At 47.6% G+C, this 25,015-nt stretch overlaps 1 protein-coding gene across 2 annotated transcripts in view; it reads right to left on the bottom strand.

Annotated features, from left to right (window-relative positions):
* Positions 1–25,015, bottom strand: part of HDAC8 (histone deacetylase 8) — a 127,142-nt gene that overhangs the window by 71,707 nt on the left and 30,420 nt on the right. For both annotated transcript variants that reach the window (XM_084638615.1, XM_084638616.1), the window contains exons 5-7: positions 8,318–8,430; positions 5,382–5,459; positions 1,287–1,395 (exon numbers count right to left, since the gene is read on the bottom strand). In XM_084638615.1, the coding sequence (XP_084494741.1) occupies positions 1,287–1,395; positions 5,382–5,459; positions 8,318–8,430 (300 nt within the window). The remainder of the gene's footprint in view (positions 1–1,286; positions 1,396–5,381; positions 5,460–8,317; positions 8,431–25,015) is intronic.

Genomic DNA, 25,015 nt, shown 5'->3' with positions numbered 1-25,015 from the left:
ATGCCAAAGAGCAAGTCTGGAGGCCAGCTATTTGCCAAAGAGGAAAAGGCCGCCAATGAAAGGGGGCTTCTCTCGCCAGCAGGGGTCACTGATGAGAAGAATACAAGGAAATACTTTGCACAGGGGGTAGTCAGTTTACAGGATTCACTGTCAGAGGAGGTCACAGAATCAAATACCATGACCACTTTGTAAATGGATGGATAATTTGACTCTATGATCATTGTTTTATTTCAGAAAAGAAGTCAGAGGGAAGGGATCTTTTAGCTTATTTAACACTCTCCAGGCCAATGCAAGATTTTCCCATTTAGCACATCGGACTTCACAAGTTTTATTTTTCGATTTTCCATGTATTTTGTTTGAATAGTTTTGAACTTGGGTTTAAATCACAACTTGAGTCACAAGTAGAAACAAATCTGATGGTCTCATCCTACTCCTGGGTAGATGTTTATTGGATTCTTAAAATCACTTTGTATTTTGACACAGTATGCTCAGAAGCGATCCAGGACTGGAATCATGGAGGTAGTGGAGGAAGTCGGGTACTGTACAGGTCAGGACAAACATGTATTGCCAGAGCTGGATTGGGAAGCTTGCACAATGACTTCCTATCACGTGTCTTGAGCTAGCAACTGGTTTAGCCCTTGGCTTTCATGAGCATTAGATTGACATACAAATGCATGCAGCAGCAGTGTCCTAAAGTTAATCACCTTTAGAAAAGAACAGGCTCTGGATTTCATTTTTTGCCAGAGAGGCTGATTTAGTGGTTTGTCATGCACCTGTGAAGGTGCAGAATTAGACTCCTTAGAACCAACCGTTCCAATTCCAGAAAAGATGGCTCAGTCCTTAATCCTTCCAAGATAGATAAAATAAATTTAATGGAGCTTTGCACTTGAGATGCTTTGCAAACAACCTTAACCTTGTCCTCCACCATGTCCCTCTCTGTATGGACACTAGAGATCCCACAGCACTAAGAGTAGATATTTGCCCTAGTGTGCTTGGTTAAAATTACACCCTCTGCCCCTCAAAATACACACACAGTTGAACTGGGTGCTTGTCCCCTTCCACCTAGAGGTGGATGACATTGCTGTTCAGTGCTTCTGTATATACAATCTGTATAGGGATTTGGGATCCTACAAGGTGAGCTCACCAGTTAACATATCTGTGTCTCTTTAAACTGACACCATAAAGGGGCCAAAACTTAAATAATAAAAAAGATTATTAAAAATCTGTACAGGTTTTGTTCTCTGAAATCCTCTGTTCAAACAAAACAGATAGAAAATGGGTCTCACGTCTCGCAGATCTGGTAATATTTCTCATCCTGAATGCCATCCTGGATAGGTACGTTGACGCTGTAATATCGCCCCTTCCCCAGGCCAATGTCAGACACATCTCCTGTTCCTGAGCAATAAAAAACAAACCCAAACTATCAGTCAGCTAAGGAGAAAATGAGCTCAATAACAGCAGCTGTACAGATCAGAGATGTCTTCCACAGGATGGGAAGAATTGATGCACAGCACACCTTCAGAGAAGTCTGCACTCTACTTCCAACAGGGGAGGTTTTTGAGTTACTGGTTTGAGCATTGGCCTGCTAAACCCAGGGTTGTGAGTTCAATCCTTGAGGGGGCCATTTATCCCCAAAAATTGGGGATTGGTCCTCTTTGAGCAGGGGGTTGGACTAGATGACCTCCCGAGGTCCCTTCCAACCCTGATATTCTATGATTACCTATGATTACCTTGTTCAAGAAGTATCTGCCCTGGGGCAGATACTTCTAAGATTTCAAACCCTGCAAGCTACAGCCCCAGAGAGAGTTCAGAGACTTCAACACATTAGCAACAGTGGGAGAGGGAAGTATGTACGAACAGACCTACACACAGGTTGCTGCAACTGACAGTGAAAGGGGTTTTGGTAGAATCTGATGTTAAAGGGAGACAGTTAAAGGGATACTGCTGAAGTTTTGGATAAAAGCAATGACCTATCCAAGTGCTAAGGCTCTATATTCCCTAAGGTGTATAATAAATACCACTCTGACAGACAGAAAGATGGCCCAGTGGTTAGGACTTGGGAGATTTGGGTTTGATTTCCACCTCTGTCACAGACTTCCTTAGGCAAGTCACTCAGTCTCTCTGTACTCAGCTTCCCATCTGTAAGATGGGGATAATATTTCCTTTCTCACAACTACTGTCTGGCTTGCCCAGCAAGACTGTTAGCTCTTTAGGGCAGGGACTGTCTCTCACTATGGGCGTGTCTTCACTGCAGAGAGAACTTGGGCTCTTGCTCAGCTGTGGCCCCTAACCAGGCTCCTATCCACATGCACACACCTCTGACCCAAATGCAGTGGTGCTTTCCCTGGGCGATAGCTGGCTCATCTGGCAAAAGACTAAAGCCTGAATACTGCTTTCACTTGGGCTGCTAACTTGCCTACTTTGCCGTGATGATGCAGGCCATTTGAATGCTGATAGTCTTCCATTACCTTCCCACAATTCCCCCCCATGTGCTCTGAAGGACAGACAAGTTCTCCCACAATTCACTGGAAAAGAACCAGAGAGCAGCTCAGTTACTGCAGTGCTAAGCACCATGCAACATGCCCCCAGAAGTCCTAGCAACACACACGGGGGAGCCCAGCACCAGTGTGGACACAGAAACTTAAGTATGGATTTGCAGTATGGCTGTCCACACCCAGGCTAGGCCAATCCAGATGCCAATCACCCGAATTAATTCTGCAGTGAGAAGCGTCTGTACAGCACCCAGCACAATGGGTCCTGTGGGGGCCTCTGGGCATTATCATAATACAATAATTGGACAGAGCCTGCAAAAATATGAAGCCTGATCCACAACAAAGCTACACTCAGGGCTTCAGATTTTCACTTTTAACCAACAAACACCAATAAAAAACCCAGAAGTGTTACTCGTATTTAAGGCCTTGTCTACACAGAGCAGTGATGAAGACTACAAAGGTGTGATTTCTAAATTACACCACCACATTGCACATTAATTAGTGAGTGCAGACCCTCCTGGTGCACACTAAACATTCCCTAGTGCGCTTTAATGTAGTACTATTTAAAACAGGCTCTGGCATGGGAGGAGGCAGTGTGAAAGGCTCTGGCAGCTGAGAGTTGCTGGAGCCTTTCCCCACTGCAGTAAAAGGCTCTTGCACTGGGAGGCAGAGAGGAGACATATACTACATATATTCATATGATATACACATAATATAGACATTTTTATACACACACACAACCTCATTACAGTATATACAAAGAAAAAGCCCCCCAACCCCTGAAACATGGAACTCAAAAGTTGCTAAAAATAAACCCTGAAAAGTGAAATTATTAATCCCTGAAAAGCAGAAGCCCTAGCTCTACTGTTAACACCAGTAAGAATCTGGCCTGTGGTTTGAAGGCCTACAGCTATTCTCGGAGCTGCGCAGGCATCTTGATGCTGCTGGCACACATGCAGTGAAGGTACAACCTCAGAGGAGATGCACTATTCAGGCTCAGTCCTGCAAGGCACCGAGATATCTGGCCCCAATCCAGCAAAGCACATAAGCATGTGCTTAACTTTAAGTATGTAAGTCATCCCAGTGAAATCAATGGGACTATTCAAATGCTCAAAGTTAAGTACATGCTTAAGTGCTTTGCTGGATTGGGGCCAGAGGGCTCAGCACATGGCAGGACAGACCTACATGGGTTGCACAGCACCTATGAACAGGATATGGTGATGATAAAACTTGTCATAAGAGGTTTCTTGGTCAGTATCATGGAAAATCATTTCCTAACACTAAACTGGAATGGATTTAGAAAGATTCACTGATCATTTAAGATCTTCACTGACTTTACATTTCACTCAGCTCAGACAGTAAAACTAGACTCGCCAGCTTCACGCAGGGTTTCTATAGTCAGTTACACTTACTGCACAGCACTGTTGCGTTTGGGTTGCCAACATTGCAGGGGACGTCTGAATTACATTTTCCTTCAATTACAAAAGCTGACATGAATTGAGGCTTTTAAGGTTTATTTAACACTAAACCTAAAAAATTCATTAAATGTTCCCTTTAAACAAAAAAGCTATTTTAAAAATTTTACCTCTGATCGGAGCAAACAGTGTGTCACATGAAAAAGCGGAAAACACTGGTAAGAGTTGCTTCTTGATTATCATACACATTGTAAGGAGAGTGGTCACTTTAGATAAGCTATTATCAACAGGAGAGTGGGTTTGTGTGTGGGCGGGGGGTGGGGAGAAAACCTGGATTTGTCCTGGAAATGGCCCACCTTGATTATCATACACATTGTAAGGAGAGTGATCACTTTACATAAACTATTACCAGCAGGAGAGTGGGGTGGGGAAAACCTTTTGTAGTGATTAACTCCCATTTTTTCATGATTTGTGTGTATAAAAACATCTTTTGTATTTTCCACAGTATGCATCCGATGAAGTGAGCTGTAGCTCACGGAAGCTTATGTTCAAAAAAATTGGTTAGTCTCTAAGGTGCCACAAGTACTCCTTTTCTTTCTATACATCTAATCATATCACAGCTGAAAGCAGGTAAAGAGGATGACTGCAGACGTTTCTTGACAGAGTCCTGCAAAGCTTTCACTAGTGCCAATAGAGCCCTCCCTAGCCATTGACAGGCTAACTCATACAGTATGTCTATATTCACGGTGGCATGTAAAGTACAGACACTGCCCACCCAGCTAGCATGGGTATAACTAGCAATGTAGAGACGGTGAGACAGGACTTAGACAAGAAGGTTAGAGTGCCCTACATGCCTGAACCCCCACGGTAGATATTCGACACGGGCTGTGTACAGCCCAAGCAGTGCCTCACATGCCTACACCGCTATTTTTAGCAGCATAGTGTCCCCGCTGTCTCCTCACTGCCAGAGCCTTTCACTGTGCCATATAGTGTCTGTACTCGACACGCTGCAGTAAGTGAAGACATAGCTCTAGAGATTCCCACGTTAGAGCCTCACCGCCTACCTCTCTTGAAAAACGCACAAGCAAAGGATGCCTTGCATCTCATCGCATTGTCCCCTCTCCCCTCTAAAGGTATACAGAGGGTGAGGTTGCCCTCAGTGCTCCTTCTGGGCTCATTCAAGCACTGCTGATGCTCTACTTTTTTCTCTGCTACACAGCAGGACACCAGCCCAGGCAGAGAGCGGCAGCACAGTGGAATGGACCCAGCAGTGGCTGTGCCCTTGAGGTATAGTGTCGGGAAGAGGCTGAGGAAGTGCACTACTGAGTGTATGGGCTCCTCTTATATTGTTTTCTGGGTAGAGAGAGGATTCAGACACAGATGGGTGGTGGGAAACCTGGAAAGAGTGAAGGGGACAGGACATAACCCAAGCGCAGAAACTGCTAGTTAGTGAAGCCATAATAAGATTGCTTACCTGGGAAAAATCCTGGTGAAAACTTATGCAGAGACACAGTCATGACTTTGGAGGTGAAACTAAAGGCATCTTCCACACCTAACAGGGAGAGAGAAAGAAACTCAGGTGTCACTTACTCACATAAACTACACATTACAAAGAAAACACAAGAGCTCACCTCAAACAAGCAGTAGGGGGAAAGGGAGAGAATGCGCAAAAGGCAGACATGACACAGTAAATCCATCCTTAACAAATGGAGACGAGTTCAAATGTGGCGTGGATGACAAGTGAAATGAGTTTTACTGGTCTCAACCTAATCATTGGTGAATGCATCTCCACATCACAAATCATTGCAAAAGTCAGCAGCACTGGTATTGTCTGCTCAGACTGGAAGAGCAGAGAACAGCCTGGCAGCTCAGAATTAGGGTGCCCTGGGATAAACCTGTCCCTGATTATAACCAGAGTTAATGGTCCATCCCTTTTAGCAGCATTCCAGTTCACCAAGTCTCTTTTTAATATACATAGACACTGGGAAAGAAGTTGCAGAAGACTTAACACAAACCAAATGTGGGGGGGAAATGGACCAAAATGAAACACACCATAAAAATTAGGAGAGCAGGAAATGTTAAAAAGTGTTGAAATAATGGCCCCAATGCAGAGAGCAGCTTCAGTCAAGGCCCGTTCCGGATTTTGTTTTATAGAATCATCATTTAGTATGGATTGCTGCAACACCAAAAATCTGCATTGACAACATTAAGCAATTAAGCCCCAGGATTGGCCATGACACAGTCCTGCGTCCTGTATGGAAGGCAAGGGGCAGTGAGGAAATCCTCTTGCTGGAGACCCTTGGCGGAATGGCTTAATAGAATTAGAGCTTGTTAATACAGAGCTTGTTGTTTTTAATATTCCAACACTGCTCAGAACATCACCACAGGGCCTTGTGTTTTAATAATACAGAGCAAGCACCAGGAGTTGGGAGAGCCATACAAGGCATCTCCTAACACGAGTCAGCAACTAGCCCTAGGTGCTCAAAGGTATTTAGGCACCTAAACTCTTACTAAAATCAATGGGAGTTAGGTGCTTAAATACCTTAAAGACCTGGGCCTAAGTGAATTGAGGGAACCTCACCTTGCTAAGTGGAGAAAAAGCCATTCTTTACAGCAGCGGTTCTCAAACTTCATTGCACTGTGACCCCCTTCTGACAACAAAAATTACTACATGACCCCAGGAGTGGGGACTGAAGCCTGAGCTTGCTGCCCCGGGTTGGGGGGCCCAAAACCCGAGCCCCACCGCCCCAGGTGGAGGCACTAAAGCCGAAGATCAAGGGCGTCAGCCCTGGCCAGCGGGCACGTAATCTGAGCCCTGCTGTCCAGGGCTGAAGCCCTTGGGCTTTGGCTTTGTCCCCAGGTGGTGGGGCTCAGGCTTCAACTTCAGCCCCAGGCAGCAGGGCTTGGGCTTCAGCCCTGGACCCCAGAAAGTCTAATGCTAGCCCTGACAATCCCATTAAAACAGAGTCCTAACCCACTGACCCACAGTTTGAGAACCCCTGCTTTACAGCAAGATGAGAGCTAGCACCTCTGGCTTGTGAAAGCTGCACTCTAGACATCCTCCTCCATACATGAGTCTGTTTGCAGGGCCCCAGTGCCTCACCACTCTTCACTTCCCACCAGCAGCATTGGCGAGGAGACATGGGCTATGGCGCTGATGACACCCCAGCCTGCCCTAGCTCTTCACTTATATCAACCCAAGTGAATCAGTCATGTGCTCTACCAGGGGTCAGGTAGAGATCGGGGCCTGGATCTGGCCTAGCTGACAAAGGCTCAACTCACTGAAGACTGCAATGATACTGGTAGATTGGGGAAAACAATGAAAAGATTTGGCCAGAATTATACCTGTCCCTCTGAATGCGTATCTGCCGTCTTAGGATCTGGCTAGACCCCCAACCATTGCAATCAAGACAGCTGTTTCACAACTCCATTAGAAGGCTGGGACTTTTTTGGATGCCACTAATCCACATGTTTATTACCTTGACCTGAGGGTACCACCGTGCATTCAACATGGGAGTGTACCTTAAACCAACTAGCAAAGCCAAGTGTGTACAGACTGCAGCATCCCACTTGCTATGCAGGGTATCAAGACAGAACACCAGAGCTCCTAGATCTACACTGGTTTCTGGAAATCATGTAAAGGTGTTGGCTCTGACATGTTAAGCTCTGAGTGGTTTGGCCCCTCCCATTTAAGAGAACCTCTCAGTCCTCGTGCTGTACTGCTGGAGTTTAGCTCTAGTGCATCTTCTGATTTCAAGTCCCCTTGGTGTTAAAGAGAAGGATCTACTGGCAGGGTCTTCTTCTAGAGGAGCCCTCAGCAGCATAGCCTCTTCCCCCACACCTAAATAGTCCAAAGTAGCCTGGATCTGCCCAACTTCAGGGCATGATGCAAATCTCATCTATTTTCACAGCCTGAAGAGCAGCTCTCATCACCCTTCTTCTATGGGGCAGCGGAACTGCTTTCTTTCCCTTAGTTGTAGTTGATTAATAGCAGGGATGTTTTTCTAAAAGTTATGCTCTAGTTTAAACAGCAGTTCTGCAGGGGTAGTCCAGTGGCCTGCATTACACAGGAGCCCAGACTAGGTGATCACAGGTGTCCCCTCTGGACTTGGAATCTGTGCAAGAGCAGTAATGGGGCGAGATGAGGCTGTTCATTTGTGTACATTTTGTTTGAAGAAGTGTATTTTTACTTTATGGCTGAGGTGTCAAGAGTGCAGCACTGGGGCTTTTCATATGATTTTATAAACCCAAACAAACAGGCACAAAGCCTGCCCACCTGCCACTTTATCTTCAAACTGCTGTGGGCAATCTCTATTGCAGTAACAGCCCCTCAGCGATCCTGGCTCCCGCAAAGCTTCCCCAAAGCACTGCCCTGCCAGGACTGCTTAGCAGCCCAAATGGCGGCCTTACCATCCCCATGATGCAAGTCCAAGTCAATATAGAGGATGCGGTCGAATTTCTGACGCAGCCTCAGGATGCCCAGGACAGCGTCATTTAGGTAGCAAAAGCCAGAAGCTTCATCTCTGCAAGGAAACATTCAGGAAGTTAAACATCCCCAAGTGGAGACAAGACAGTTGTTATCCCCAACCTTTGCCCCCTGCACCCTCCACAACCCCCATCCAGCAGCATGGCATCCATCTTGTCTGGACTAAAAGAAGGAGCACTAAGGCACGGCTGTCAACTAGCCCCACTGGTCAGGAGCAGCAACGTGAGAGCCAGCCACAAGACACACAGAGTATCTGATCAGTTACATGGGACTTTGGAAACCTGGGCTCGATGTCCAGCTTGAAATGTTAAATATGAGGTTGCTGGTCTTGTCCCACACCAAAACAGACATCATGGCCTCTGGTGGCTTGAGAGACTGTGCTCGAGTGGCCCAGGGATGAACAGCAGAGGGAAGTACAGAGCAGCTAAACACACAAATTCAGCTGCCATTAGCCTCTTGCAAATCTAAAACACTTTAAGTGAATTTGCTGCTACTGAAAGGTGGCAGATTGACAGTCCAGTGCCTAAAACTCCTCTGTCTGCGCACAATACTGAGACACTGCAGCACAATCTTCCCCCTGCCAATGCACCTCAGCCCTACCTTGGAGAGACATATCCCGCCTTCCTCCCACCATGGAGGTCTACAAGCCCAAGCTAATCTTTGTAGGCAGTCTCAGCTGATTGGCTAAAAGTGAGCAGTCTGGCACTCTGGACTCCTGCTGCTAGGAACTCCCCCAAGAACTCCGACACCCAACAGATAAAGCCAAAGTACTCAGCATTGGCCTTACTTCAAGGACAGCAATCAAACCACTGCTGTCCTGGGCTGGATCCCACTCCCACCCCCACCCAGTCTCCATTTAGTTTTGATGGTTGAAATCCACCTCATAGCTTGCACATGCGAGAAGTGTATATCCCCAATGAAGTGTAACAATGCAGCTCAGAGGAAGAGGAGTGCAACTTTAAACACTCCTCCCCCTCCAGAAAATTCACCAGCGAGGGAGTCATTGGGGTGGGAATTAAGCTGCTGGTAGGAATGGCTTCCTTCCTCCCCCCATGGAAAGGAGGGCCCATGAAATTAATGTGAAACATGCTTTCCTTGCTCATGTGTATCTGCCACATTGTCATATAAATGGAGGAAATGCAAGCTGCTGTAGGGAAACTGCTGTCCCCAGCTAGTGCATGGGACTTTTACATTCCCAGCACTGCCTCTGCAGAAAAGTCCTATTTTTCCTATCCCAGGAATTTTTCATATGTACAAGGCTGATTTAAGGAGACAGCAAGAAAAGGAAAAGGGGAAATCACCACTTTGTAAGAATCCAGGCTGAATGCTGGCTCAGATCTGCTGTGGAAAGCATGTTAATACAGAAGTCACCTAAGCACAACCCCTAGAGTTCTCTTTGAGAGGCAGGACAGCACAATGAACTCAGCACCACACAACAGGAGTCAGGAGACCTGGGTTCTATTTCCAGTTCTGCCACTAACGGGCTGTGTGACCGCAGGGAAGTCACTTAACTGCTTTGTGCCTCAGTTTCCCACCCCCTCACCCGCCAGTAAAGTGGGGGTAACTATAGTCACCCATCTAGAAGCCCATTAAAGGGAAAGAAAGAATATCAATAACCCAATATCTAAGACGAAGCTGCAAGCTTCATGGGCCATAAGCCTTAATATCTTGATCCTGATATTCATGCCACTGCACTAAAGGGAACGGCAGCTGCAATCTTCTCCCTTTTATGGAAGTTAAAGGCAGCCCTCCAACTTCTGGAACACTGTCCATGTGACCGTTGGCTGGCCAAAGTTTGGGTGCCCATATCCCAGGAGGTTTAGGAGCATGCTGAATTCTAGCAGAACAAGGAATGCTGGTGCCTTTCTTACAGGATACAATCCAATAAAAAGCAAAGCTGTGAAGAAAATCCTTCTGCACTTTCAAAGCCCTGTCACAAAAGCTGACCTACAGTCCTGCCCACTTTGAGTCATCCACACAATAAATCAAGATAACTTTTTCTCAGCCAGGGCCTTGCTCTCTTTGGCAGCAATCTCCAGCTCCTTGTCATGCTTGGAGCTAGCGTCTGTGAGCAGAGCATCAGCAATGCAACAGTAAACACCTGGAGCACAGCCACAATAAGTCTTCCAGGCAGGCAGAAGTAATTGGCCACCACTCAGTTACTCCTGGGGGAATTCTGTGCCACTGCGCGCGTGCAGAATTCATGTCCCCGACAGATTTCTTTGCTTCCCCGCACAAAACTTACTCTCTGACGGGGAAGCAAAGGGAAGCCGCAAGAGCAGTCACGTGCCACTCCCCAGCAGTGTGCGTGCATCGTTTCAGGTGCCAGAAGCAGCTAGCAGAGGCGTTAATCACTGGGGGAAAGGACTGGGGATGCCCCGGCCAGTGGCTTCTATCCAGCTGCTAGTCCCAGCTGGGCTGGGGAGGATGGGACTTCCTCTTCCCCTGCAAGGAGCAGCCAGGACTAGGTCAAATCCAGCCCCAGAAACCTCTCCAGCTGCAGGAAGCTCCACACCCCTCTGTTTCCTGCCTCCATTGCTCCTGAGCTATGGGGGGAAGGGTCACTGAGCTATTGGGGGAGGGGGCACAGATCGCCCCCACCAAACCTCACCCCCGTACCCAGAACCCCCCCACCGAGCCCCACCTTCCTGCATCCACACCCCATCCTTGCACCCAGACTGCCACCTGCAACTGAACTCCCACCCCAGAAGCCCCACCCTACCTGCACCACTCTGACAAGCTCCCTGCACCCACACCCCACTGAGCCATACCAAGTCAGCACACAGACCCACCCCATGAAGCCAGCACTCAGACACCCCCCATGAGCCCCAACCACCTTCACCTTGACCCCCCTGCAGAGTCCCAGTACCTCTGCACCTAGAACCACCCCCAACAAGCCCATTCATCCAGATCCCCCCTCACCCAGATCCCTCACCAAGCCGCCTGCACCCAGATTGCTCCAAACAGAACCCCATCATACCTGAATCTCCCCACACTAAGCCCCTCCACACTTGGATCCTGCTGGACTGAGTCTGCCTGCCTCCATACAGCTAGTGTGATTGGCACGGTGGGGCGGGGCCCTGGGGTGTTTCTGGGGCAGGCCTGACCCTTACAATGTGTCAGGGTCAGGTGCAGCCTTACCGCCGAGTCCATGTCTGGGGTGGAGGGTGGGCTCCAGGGTGATCTCCCACCTCTGTGCCTGGGCTCCCATTGCCATGCTGGAGCCTCCACATTTATTGATTGACAAATAAAAATTGCAAAATTTTGCAGACTTTTAAAATTTTGGGCGCAGAATGCCCCCAGGAGTAACTCAGGGCAGGCTGACCCATACCGTGCTTTCTAGCCCACTTTTAAGGGTGTGTCTACACTGCCGCTGGGAATGAGCCTCCCAGCCCGGGTCCATAGTCTCACACTAGCATGCTGAAACAGCTGTGTAGATGCTGCAGCTTGGGCCAGAGCTCAAGCTCTGGGCCTGGGCGGGGTGGGGGGGCTTGAGAGCCTGAGCCACAACAGCTACACAGCCAGCACAAGTCTGTGGACCAGGGCTGGCAGACTTGCTCCCAGTGGCAATGTAGACATGTCCACTATGGTTCAAGTTACAGGGCCTCCCCTGTTCCTTTACCAGACTTGTCCATGTTCTCAGACCTCACTACTGGAAATGTTGCTGGATATTCACCCTGTGGTTCTCTCTGCTCAGTATCCTCACCACCACCACTCTCTGCCTCTGCGGCACAAGATGGTGGGGTAGATGGGAACAAGCTCTGGAGAGTAGTCTTGTAGTTTCTAACACTCATGCTGCAAATTGGCACGGGTACTGTCCAGAGACCTCTAGCTCCATTAACAGAGAAATGCTAGGGACTGTTTCTCTAAAAGCATCCAGGGAGCATTTTTTAGTTTTACTAACATACAGGCTATTTTTCCCATTTTAAATGTTTGACATTTAAGATTATGGCTTCTGCTTAACTTCACCTGGGCTCCACGGTAATAAAACTGCTGAACCAGTACATTAAGAGAGCCCCTGCTAGACTGTTCCCCCCACCACCGAACTGGGGACAGAGTATTTTAGCATACTAACCATACACCATAAGAGATTGATCGGGTTACAAGTGATATGGCTTCCTGGACTAGTCTCTCTTAGACCACGGCCCACATTACAGAGCTAACAATTCACAGGATGACTGACAATCTTCTCCGGGACTGGACTAGCAGAGGATGCTGAAGTTGGGCACTTAGCTAGTGGGTAAAACTAGGTAGCAGTTCAGGACTGGTATAGCAGGGGTCACTGGAAAGGCCACAAAGACAGGATTGGGGAGGTGCATTGGCAAGGCTGTGCAGGGAACCTGCAGCGTCCACCAGCCCTGTCTCTTGGCCATCTTTATTAGAATCAAATGTACTTTTTAAAAATGTACTTTCTAAAAATAATGTATCTCCCTTTCCCCAAAAAGAGCACAACTGGATTCTAAGCCAGGGCAGGTCTCCAACAGCTAGATCACTCCCCACTGTATTTTCCACTGAATGCATCCGATGAAGTGAGTTGTAGCTCACGAAAGCTTATGCTCAAATAAATTTGTTAGTCTCTAAGCCCTGGTCTACACTAGGAGTTTAGGTCAAATTTAGCAGCGTTAAATCGATGTAAACCTGCACCCATCCACACGATGAAGCCCTTTTTTTCGACTTAAAGGGCTCTTAAAATCAATTTCCTTAATCCACCTCTGACAAGTGGATTAGCGCTTAAATCGGCCTTGCCGGGTCGAATTTGGGGTACTGTGGACGCAATTAGACGGTATTGGCCTCCGGGAGCTATCCCAGAGTGCTCTATTGTGACCGCTCTGGACAGCATTCTCAACTCAGATGCACTGGCCAGGTAGACAGGAAAAGGCCCGCGAACTTTTGAATTTCAATTTCCTGTTTGCATGGTCACCTGCAGCTTGCCACGCTGGCCAGAGCTCATCAGCAGAGGTGACCATGATGGACTCCCAGAATCGCAAAAGAGCTCCAGCATGGACCAAACGGGAGGTACGGGATCTGATCGCTGTATGGGGAGAGGAATCCGTGCTATCAGAACTCCATTCCAGTTTTCGAAATGCCAAAACCTTTGTGAAAATCTCCCAGGGCATGAAGGACAGAGGCCATAACAGGGACTCGAAGCAGTGCCGCGTGAAACTTAAGGAACTGAGGCAAGCCTACCAGAAAACCAGAGAGGCAAACGACCGCTCCGGGTCAGAGCCCCAAACATGCTGCTTCTATGATGAGCTGCATGCCATTTTAGGGGGTTCAGCCACCACTACCCCAGCCGTGTTGTTTGACTCCTTCAATGGAGATGGAGGCAACATGGAAGCAGGTTTTGGGGACGAGGAAGATGATGATGATGAAGTTGTAGATAGCTCACAGCAAGCAAGCGGAGAAACCGGTTTTCCCAACAGCCAGGAACTGTTTCTCACCCTGGACCTGGAGCCAGTACCCCCCGGACCCACCCAAGGCTGCCTCCCGGACCCGCCAGGTGGAGAAGGGACCTCTGGTGAGTGTGCCTTTTAAAATAGTATACATGGTTTAAAAGCAAGCATGTTAATGATTAATTTGCCCTGGCATTCGCGGCTCTCCTGGATGTACTCCCAAAGCTTTTGCAAAAGGTTTCTGGGGAGGGCAGCCTTATTCCATCCACCATGGTAGGACACTTTACAACAGCAGGCCAGTAGCATGTACTCGGGAATCATTGTAGAACAAAGCATTGCAGTGTATGTTTGCTGGCATTCAAACAACATCTGTTCTTTATCTCTCTGTGTTATCCTCAGGAGAGTGGTATCATTCATGGTCACCTGGTTGAAATAGGGTGCTTTTCTTCAGGGGACACTCAGAGGTGCCCGTTCCTGCTGGGCTGTTTGCCTGTGGCTGAACAGAAATGTTCCCTGCTGTTAGCCGGGAGGTTGGGGGGGTGGGGTGTGAGGGGCTAGCCACATGGTGGGGGGAGGCAAAATGCGACCTTGGAACGAAAGCACATATGCTGTGTATGTAATGTTAACAGCAAGGTTTACCGTGAAAGAGTGTAGCCATTGTTCTAGAAAATGTGTCTTTTTAAATATCACTGCCTCTTTTTTTTTCTCCACCAGCTGCATGTGTTTCAATGATCACAGCATCTTCTCCTTCCTAGAGGCTAGTGAAGATTAGAAGGTGAAAAAAACGCACTCATGATGAAATGTTCTCTGAGCTCATGGTGTCCTCCCACACTGACATAGTACAGATGACTGCGTGGAGGCAGACAATGTCAGAGTCCAGGAAAACACAATATGACCGGGAGGAGAGGTGGCAGGCTGAAGAGGGGGCTGAAGCTCAAATGTGGTGGCAGCGTGATGAGAGGAGGCAGGATTCAATGCTGAGGCTGCTGGAGGATCAAACCAATATGCTCCAGTGTATGGTTGAGCTGCAGGAAAGGCAGCAGGAGCACAGACCGCTGCTACAGCCCCTGTGTAACCAACCGCCCTCCTTCCCAAGTTCCATAGCCTCCTCACCCAGATGCGCAAGAACATGGTGGGTGGGCCTCCGGCCACTCCACCCCAGAGGATTGCCCAGGCAACAGAAGGCTGGCATTCAATAAGTTTTAAAGTTTTAAACTTTTAAAGTGCTGTGTGGCCTTGTCCTTCCCTCCTCCACCACCCCTCCTGGTGCTTCTCTCCTCCACCACCCCTCCCAGGCTACCTTGGTAGTTATCCCCCTATTTGTGTGATGGATGAATAAAGAGTGCATGAATGTGAAGCAACAATGACTTTATTGCCTCTGACAGCGGTGATCGAAGGGAGGAGGGGAGGGTGGTTAGCTTACAGGGAAGTAGAGTGAACCAAGGGGCGGTGGGTTTCATCATGGAGAAACAAACAGAACTTTCACACCGTAGCCTGTCCAGTCATGAAACTGGTTTTCAAAGCTTCTCTGATGCGCACCGCGCTCTCCTGTGCTCTTCTAACCACCCTGGTGTCTGGCTGTGTGAAACCAGCAGTCAGGCGATTTGCCTCAACCTCCCACCCTGCCATAAATGTCTCCCCCTTACTCTCACAGGTATTATGGAGCGCACAGCAAGCAGTAATAACAGTGGGAATATTGGTTTCACTGAGGTCTAAGCGAGTCAGTAAACTGCGCCAGCGCACTTTTAAACGTCCAAATGCACATTATACCACCATTCTGCACTTGTTCAGCCTGTAGTTGAACAGCTCCTGACTACTGTCCAGGCTGCCTGTGTATGCCTTCATGAGCCATGGCATTAAGGGTAGGCTGGGTCCCCAAGGATACATATAGGCATTTCAACGTCCCCAACATTATTTTCTGGTCTGGGAATAAAGTCCCTTCCTGCAGCTTTTGAAACAGACCAGAGTTCCTGAAGATGCGAGCGTCATGTACCTTTCCCGGCCATCCCACGCTGATGTTGGTGAAACGTCCCTTGTGATCCACCAGTGCTTGCAGCACTATTGAAAAGTACCCCTTGCGGTTTATGTACTCGCCGGCTTGGTGCTCCGGTGCCAAGATAGGGATATGGGTTCCGTCTATGGCCCCACCACAGTTAGGGAATCCCATTGCAGCAAAGCCATCCACTATGACCTGCACATTTCCCAGGGTCACTACCCTTGATATCAGCAGATCTTTGATTGCGTGGGCTACTTGCATCACAGCAGCCCCCACAGTAGATTTGCCCACTCCAAATTGATTCCCAACTGACGGGTAGCTGTCTGGCGTTGCAAGCTTCCACAGGGCTATCGCCACTCGCTTCTCAACTGCGAGGGCTGCTCTCATCTTGGTATTCTTGCACCTCAGGGCAGGGGAAAGCAAGTCACAAAGTTCCATAAAAGTGCCCTTACGCATGCGAAAGTTTCACAACCACTGGGAATCGTCCCAGACCTGCAACACTATGCGGTCCCACCAGTCTGTGCTTGTTTCCTGAGCCCAGAATCAGCGTTCCACCGCATGAACCTGGCCCATTAGCACCATGATGCCCACATTGCCAGGGCCCCTGCTTTGAGAGAAGTCTGTATCCATGTCCTCATCACTCACATTACCATGCTGACGTCGCCTCCTCGCCCGGTATCGCTTTGCCAGGTTCCGGTGCTGCATATACTGCTGGATAATATGTGTGGTGTTTAATGTGCTCCTAATTGCCAAAGTGATCTGAGCGGGCTCCATGGTTGCCGTGGTATGGCATCTGCACAGAAAAAAGGCGCGGAACGATTGTCTGCCGTTGCCCTGACGGAGGGAGGGGCAACTGACGACATGGTTTACAGGTTTGGCTTACAGGGAATTAAAATCAACAAAGAGGGTGGCTTTGCGAGAAACTGAATGGCCCCCTCAAGGATAGAACTCAAAACTGGGTTTGGCAGGCCGTTGATTTCACAGAGGGAAGGAGGAGAAAATGAATACAAAACAAATCTGGTCTATTTCTTGTTTTGAGCCACTTCATCTATCTTTATACATCTTGCTGGCAGCAGACTGTGCAGTACGACCGCTAGCCATCATCATCTCCTGGGTGCTTGGCAGAAGACGGTGCAGTATGATGACTAGCCATCATCTTCTGGCGGCTGGAGGTTAAAAGACAGTGCACTGCCGGTAGGACTGAATCGCCACGAGACAAAACTTAAAAGGGAAATGACCTGGCTGAGTCACTCCCATGTTTGCCCAGGCGCCCGATTAAAAGAGCACACAGGACTACATCGATGACGGCTACCAGTCATACTGCACTGTCTGCTGCCAAAAGGCAATTAACTGCTGCTGTGTAGCAATGCAGTACCACGTCTGCCAGCACCCAGGAGACATACAGTGACGGTTTGCTGAGCGGGCTCCATGCTTGCTGTGGTATGGCGTCTGCACAGGTAACTCAAGAAGAAAGGCGCAAAATGATTGTCTGCCCCTGCTTTCACGGAGGGAGGGAGGGAACAGGGGCCTGACGATATGTACCCAGAACCACTCGCGACAATGTTTTAGCCCCATTGCACTGGGATTTCTACCCAGAATTCAGATGGGCAGCAGAGACTGCGGGAACTGTGGGATAGCCACCCACAGTGCAATGCTCCAGAAGTCGACGGTTGCCTCGGTACTGTGGACACACTCTGCCGACTACATGCACTTAGAGCACTTGTGTGGGGACACACACAATCAAGTGTATAAAACCGCTTTCTACAAAACCGACTTCTAAAAATTCGACCTAATTTCGTAGTGTAGACATACCCTAAGGTGCCACAAGTCCTCCTTTTCTTTTTCTCATGAAGAGAATTACTGTCCCCAGTTATACTGGCTCAAGTTCGTATTAGGTGCTGATGGAAGGAAACACCATTGTTCTCTGTATCATGACTACAGCTTCTACACCAGGTGGGAGTGCCAGTGTAGACCAGCAAAGGGAACTGTAACCACTGTAGGGTCTACATAGCCAGGCATTGAACTGGAGGGGTCCTCCAGGATCATAGAGTCCAGTTCCCCGCAACCCTGTCACCTAATTCCATTCATAGAGACAGGCCTAATTCTTCTAGATGGCAGAGTGAGATGACACATGGATTAAGATGCTGGTGGCCACCAGGATCTCCTCTATACTAGCACTCCCACTATTGCTACCACCAGTGGAGCTGACCAAGATAAAGCTAATGCAGATAAGAGCAGTGAGAGAACCATCTTAGGGAAATTACTGAAGGGACACTGAGAATTGCTGACTTTTACTGCTGTAATCCCAGGGTGACTGACACACAAAAACAATCTAAGGAGAGCACGTATGGATCCCTTTGGCAAGTGCTTTCAATTTTTTGTCCGTAGCTGATAAGAATGGTTAAAGGGGTAACTACAACAGGTCATACTGAAAGGTGAACTGTCAGGCTGGAGGGAGGTTACTATTGGAGCTCTTCAGGGTTTGGTCTTGGGACCAATCTTATTTAACATTTACATTAATGACTTTGGAACAAAAAGTGGGAGTGTGCTAATAAAATTTGCAAATGACACAAAGTTTGGAGGTATTGCCAATACGGAGGAGGACGGCAACATCATAACAGAAGATCTGGATGACCTTGAAACCTGGAGTAACAGAAATGAGATGAAATTTAACAGTTCAATGTCATGCATCTAGGGACTCACAACAAGATTTTTTTTTGCTATAAGCTGGGGACGTATCAGTTGGAAGTGACAGAGCGGGAGAAAGACCTGGGTGTATTTCTCAATCACAGGATCACTCTGAGATGCCATGAAAAAGGCTAATCCAATCTTAGGATGCATCAGGTGAGGTATTGCAAGTAGAGACAGGAAAGTGTTTAGTACCATTATACAAGGCACTGGTGAGACCCTCATCTGGAATGCTGTGTGCAGTTCTGGTCTCCCATGTTTAAGAAAGATGAATTCAAACTGGAACAGGTACAGAGAAGGGCAACTAGGATGATTCGAGGAACAGAGAAACTACCTTATGAGAGGAGCCTTCAGGTGCGTGGCTTGTTTAGTCTAACCAAATGAAGGCTATGGGGAGATAGGATTGCTCTTTCTAAACACATAAGAGGGACAAACACCAGGGAGGAAGAGGAGTTATTTATGGTAAAGGCCAATGTTGGCTTAGGAACAAATGGATATAAACTGGCCCTCAGTAAGTTAAAACTTGAAATTAGATGACTGTTTCTAACCATCAAAGTAGCGAAGTTCTGGAAGAGCCTTCCAAGGGGAGCAGTGGGGGCAAAAAAACCCAAACCCTCACTGGTTTCAAGACTCATCTGGAGAGGATGGTATGATTAGATTGCCTATAATGGCATCTGGCCCACCCACGATTTCTATTAGCAAATATCTCCAATGGCTGGAGATGAGACACTAGAGGGAGAGGGCTCTAAGTTACTACGGTGAATTCTTTCCCAGGTGTCTGATTGGTGGGTCCCGCCCACATGCTCCGGGTCTAACAGATTGCCATGTTTGGGGTCAGAAAGGAATTTTCTGGATGGGCAGACATCCTGGAGGATTTTCACCTTCGTCTACAGCTTGGGGCCTGGGTCACTTGCTGATTTGAACTAGAATAAATGGTCGATTCTCTGTAACTTGAAGGCTTTAAATCAAACTTTGAGGACTTTGGTAACTCAGCCAGTGATAATGGGCTTATTACTTATTATTTGGTAACTCAGCCAGTGATAATGGAGTGGGTGGGTGAGGTTCTGTGGCCTGTGATGTGCAGGAGGTCAGACTAGACGATCAGACTAGACGGTCCCTTCTGGCCTTAAAGTCTGTGAGTGGCAAAGAGGCCTTTTACACCCCATCTGTGCTGACAAGACAGCAACATCAGCTGTTTGGGTCTTTTGAAGTTGTCGATCTTTGTAAATATAGTAGATGACAAATTTAAAATACTAATCAAAGAAAAGTAGAACCAGCTATTGCCAACTCCCAACCAGCTATTGCCCTTCCAGGATGGAGCATTAGCTGCTGCAAAGATGCCTCCTTTGGGAGGATAATATTTGGGATAATTTATCTCCTAGATTCATGCTGGATGAAAGCTTTGAGCATGGTACCAGAGGTGAAACATCAGTGTTTGATCAATAAAGGGCACCAACCCTTAGCTCCAATCCATCCTAGACTATCTTGAACTTCAAGCCCTGAGCCCATGAAGACGGTGGTTTCCATTTCCATGCTTATGACCTCAGGAAGCAATTAAGCCAATATCCTGCTTCCCCCAAAAGCAGATTATTTTGACAAAGGAGCACTTATTCTGAATATACACCCATTTGACTCAGGAATCCAAAATAAAAGCGTGTGTGTGTGTACACACCGACACCCCAACGGTTGCAGAAAAAGCAGTAAGTTCAAGAAAGATAAGAGGTGAAGAGTGTACTTATTCACTTTCAGTGTGGCACAACAGCTTCTGCCTCTAAGATACAAAGGATTATTATTAGTTTAATTGCATGTACCGAGACAGTGTGTGTCCAACAGATAAACCCTCTCCCTTCATTCTGTTTTGCACCATGCTTACAGTTTACCTGAATATTGCTCATTCCTTTCAATGTGCCAAGATCAAATTTGAGACAGAGACCCATGTTGAAATATCTGGGATTATCGTACAAAATTTTACAGTAATGCTACTTGTTTCTGAAGACATGGATAACTGGGGAAGTACCAAAAATTAGTGAAGAGCAAGTAGACAATATTCAAAGAGAAAAGGAAAATGATCCTAGCAATAACCATCTGAAAGTCTAAACACAATCCCCAAGAGAAATGATGGTCCATCCAGCATGAAGAAAGAGCCACCGAATTGACTCACATGCAATAAGCAGCATGAGTTCATAAAGAATAATTCTTTAGACAAAACTGACTTTTTTGGACAGAATTACTAAATTATCAGCAGGCTAAGGGAACCTATGTGAATAATATATTTGGATTTAGTAAGCCATTAGATGCAGTGTCTCACAAAATCTTAACAAAAAAATAATTCAAATTGATTTGCAACAGAACATTGTCATGAGGACTAAAAACTAGAGAATGAAAGCAAAGGAAAATAACTGGCAACGTAGCAACTCAGGTGGGGACGACAGAGACCAGTGTTAGGACCACTCTTATTTAACAACTTTATTAACTATCTAGAGGAGAGGTTATGTAGCACAACAATGAAATTTGCAGACGCTACTAAATTGGGAGGAATTGAAAACAGCAGTGAGGACACAAAAGTCACAGAAAGGGGAAACTTGGATTAAAAAAAATCTAAATGAGATTGACCCTGGAAAAAGGCAGCTAGGGAAAACGACCCAATACTCATACTTAATGTGGGGAAACCTAGAATGCAGCAATGTTGAAGTGCCGCCTAGAGGTGTTAGTGGACAGTAAACTAGACATGAATTCACCAACACAATTGCAGTTGTAGCTAGCAAGGTATGTGAAGGATAACAAGAGGGTTTCTACAGGTATGTTAGCAACAAGAAGAAAGTGTGGAACCCTCACTGAATGGGGAAGGCAACATAGTGACAGATGATGTGGAAAAAGTTGAAGTACTCAATGCTTTTTTTGCCTCTGTCTTCACAGACAAGGTCAGCTCCCAGACGGCTGCACTGGGCAACACAGTATGGGGAGGAGGTGAGCAGCCCTCAGTGGTGAAAGAACATGTTAAGGACTATTTAGAAAAGCTGGACATGCACAAGTCCATGGGTCCAGATCTAATGCATCCAAGGGTGTTGAGGGAGTTGGCTGATGTGATTGCAGAGCCATTGGCAATTATCTTTGAAAATTCATGGCAATCGGGGGCGGTCCTGGCGATTGGAAAAAGGCAAATATAGTGCTCATATTTAAAAAAGGGAACAAAGACAACCCAGGGGACTACAGCCTCACTTCAGTCCCCGGCAAAATCATGGAGTAGGTCCTCCAGGAATCCATTTTGAAGCACTTGGAGGAGAGAAAGGTGATCAGGAACAGTCAACATGGATTCACCAGGCACAAGTCATGCCTGGCCAACCTGATTGCATTCTATGATGAGATAACTGGCTTTGTGGATATGGAGAAAGTGGTGGTATATGATATATCCTGACTTTAGCAAAGCTTTTGATATGGTCTCCCACAGTATTCTTGCCAGCAAGTTAAAAAAGTATGGATTGGATGAATGGACTATAAGGTGAATAGAAAGCTGGCTAGATTGTCGGATTGAATGGGTACTGATCAACGGCTCAATGTCTAGTTGGCAGCCGGTATCAAGTGGAGTGCCCCAGGGGTCAGTCCTGGGGCCGGTTTTATTCAACATCTTTATTAATGATCTGGACGATGGGATAGATTGCATCCTCAGCAAGTTCACAGATGACACTAAGTTGGTGGGAGAGTTGATATGCTGGAGGGTAGGATAGGGTCCAGAGTGACCTAGACAAATTGGAGGATTGGACCAAAAGAAATCTGATGAGGTTCACAAGGACAAGTGCAGAGTCCTGCACTTAGGAAGGAAGAATCCCATGCACTGCTACAGGCTGGGGACTGACTGGCTAAGCAGCAGTTCTGCAGAAAAAGACCTGGGGATTACAGTGGATGAGAAGCTGGATATGAGCCAGCAGTGTGCCCTTGTTGCCAAGAAGGCTAAAGGCATATTGGGCTGCATTAGTAGGAGCATTGCTAGCAGATCAACAGAAGTGATTATTCCCCTCTATTTGGCACCGGTGGGGTCACATCTGGAGTACTGCATCCAGTTTTGGGCCCCCCACTACAGAAAGGATGTGGACAAATTGGAGAGAGTCCAACGGAGGGCAAGAAAAATGATCAGGGGGCTGGGGCACATGACTTATGAGGAGAGACTGAAGGAACTGGGCCTGTTAGTCTGCAGAAGAGAAGAGTGAGGGAGGATTTGATAGCAGCCTTCAACTACATGAAGGGGGTTTCCAAAGAGGATGGAGCTAGGCTGTTCTCAGTGGAACCAGATGACCAAACAAGGAGCAATGGTCTCAAGTTGCAGTGCGGGAGGTCTAGGTTGGATATTCAGAAACACTATTTCACTAGGAGGGTGGTGAAGCACTGGAATGGGTTACCTAGGGAGGTGGTGGAATCTCCATCCTTAGAGGTTTTTAAGACCCGGCTTGACAAAGCGCTGGCTGGGATGATTTAGTTGGCGTTGGTCCTGCTTTGAGCAGGGGATTGGACTAGATGACCTCCTGAGGTCTCTTCCAATCCTAATCTTCTATGTTTCTATGATTCTATGCTTGGGGAGGGGGGTGAAGGAAGGGCACCCATGTCCCAGAGCAGGGGATAACAATCCGTCTGAACATGACTGCACCTGGAATATTTCATTCCACATTCTCCAAAACCTGCCGACAGACTGGAAGGAGTTCAGAGAAGAGAAATAAAAATGCTCAGGGGCCAGAGAGAGCTGATCTACAAGGAAAGGGCTAACCATCTTGGCTAGGAAGGGACAAGTGTCTAAGGAGTGAGAACAGCCGAGGAGAGAGATTTTATTGGAATGGCTTATTGGTATATCATTAAGAGTGACAGGATGAAATTAGGAAAGGAAAAATTTAGGGGGAATATCAGGATAGCCTACCCAACAGCAAGGTGTGCTGGCTGTGGAAGTGTCTTCCTGGCAAGCATTGGAAATCCCACCACTTGGGACTTTTAATACTAGACTTTATGAGACACTAGAAAAATGTACTGCAAAAAGCCATCCTGCACTGAGCCCTGGGGAGGTGGGGCTAGGTGATCTCATGGGTCTTTTCCATCCCTAGCGCCTATGATTCCATAACTCTATGTTTGCCAACCACTGAAATTTGCATTAGCATTGGTGCTTCAGGCTTTGTGAATAGCCTCCATGCGAGGTCCTGGTACACCTTGTTGCCTGCTTCCCACTCAGCTGTATGCTCTAATAATCCACAATGGACCTTGAGCTGCACATGCCCCAAGAGTTAGTTCAATGGGTGGCCCAGGGCACTCTCCAGTACAGCTGAGCCCATAGTCAAAAGCTGGCACAGGTGACCTAAAAGCCTAGGACAACTGATCTAGATCAAGAGGCTGCTCTCCCTGATCAGGTTCCGAACTCTTCCACACTAATGGCATGGCTACACTTGGAGATGTAGAGCGCTGTGAGTTAAACCAGCCCTTGGAGACCGCAGCAGGGAAAGCGCTACAGTGCGTTCACACTGTCAGCTGCAAGTGCACTGGCGTTGCCACATTTGTGGCACTTGCAGCAGCATTGGGAGCGGTGCACATGGGCAGCTAGCCCACAGAGCACCTCTTCCCATTCTAGAGCTGTGGCTTGTGGGAAGGTGGTGGGGCATTCTGGGTCCTGTCCCAATGCTCCATGATGCATCGCTTCGCATCCCAGCAACTCCTGTGCTTCCGTCCATAACTGGAGCCATCGTTCAACGTTTTTTGTACTGCATGCTCTGTCTTCCCTTTCGGTCTGCGGGAATGGATCCTGAACTGCTGAGGAATATGCTGATGGGTGTCGCCAGCATGCCACGCACTGCAGTCAAGTTACTCCTTAAGCTACAAACTGACAGTGAGGAGTCCAACGATGATGTTGACTCGCATAACGCATATGACATGAGATTGCTTGTGGCATTCACGGACATGTTCACCACAGAATGCTGCTTTTGGGCTTGGGAAACAAGCACTGAATGGTGGGATCACATCGTCATGCAAATCTGGGATGACGAGCAGTGGCTGCAGAACTTTCGGATGAGAAAAGCCACTTTCATGGGACTGTGTGCTGAGCTTGCCCCCACCCTGCATTGCAAGGACACGAGATTGAGAGCAGCCCTAATGGAGGAGAAGCGGGTGGCTATTGCAATCTGGAACCTAGCAACTCCAGACAGCTACCGATTGGTCACTAACCAGTTTGGAGTGGGAAAGTTGACCGTTGGAATCGCGTTGATGCAAGTTTGCAGGGCCATTAATCGCATCCTGCTCAGAAGAACTGTGACTCTGGGTAATGTGCATGACATTGTGGCTGGCTTTCCACAAATGGGTTTCCTTACCTGCGGAGGGACAATAGATGGCAGGCATATTCCAATTCTAGCACCAGCCCACTTAGCCTCTGAGTACATAAATCAGAAGGGGTATTTCTCTATGGTTCTCCAGGTGCTTGTGGATCTCCATGGGTGTTTCATTGACATTAACGCAGGCTGGTCCGGAAAGGTGCATGATGCACGCATCTTTCGGAACACTGGCCTGTTCAAGAAGCTGCA

Source organism: Lepidochelys olivacea (genome assembly GCF_965140295.1).
Source record: "Lepidochelys olivacea isolate rLepOli2 genome assembly, chromosome: 9".
NCBI classification, from domain to species: Eukaryota; Metazoa; Chordata; order Testudines; family Cheloniidae; genus Lepidochelys; species Lepidochelys olivacea.
This window is presented reverse-complemented; position numbering and strand designations above follow the sequence as displayed.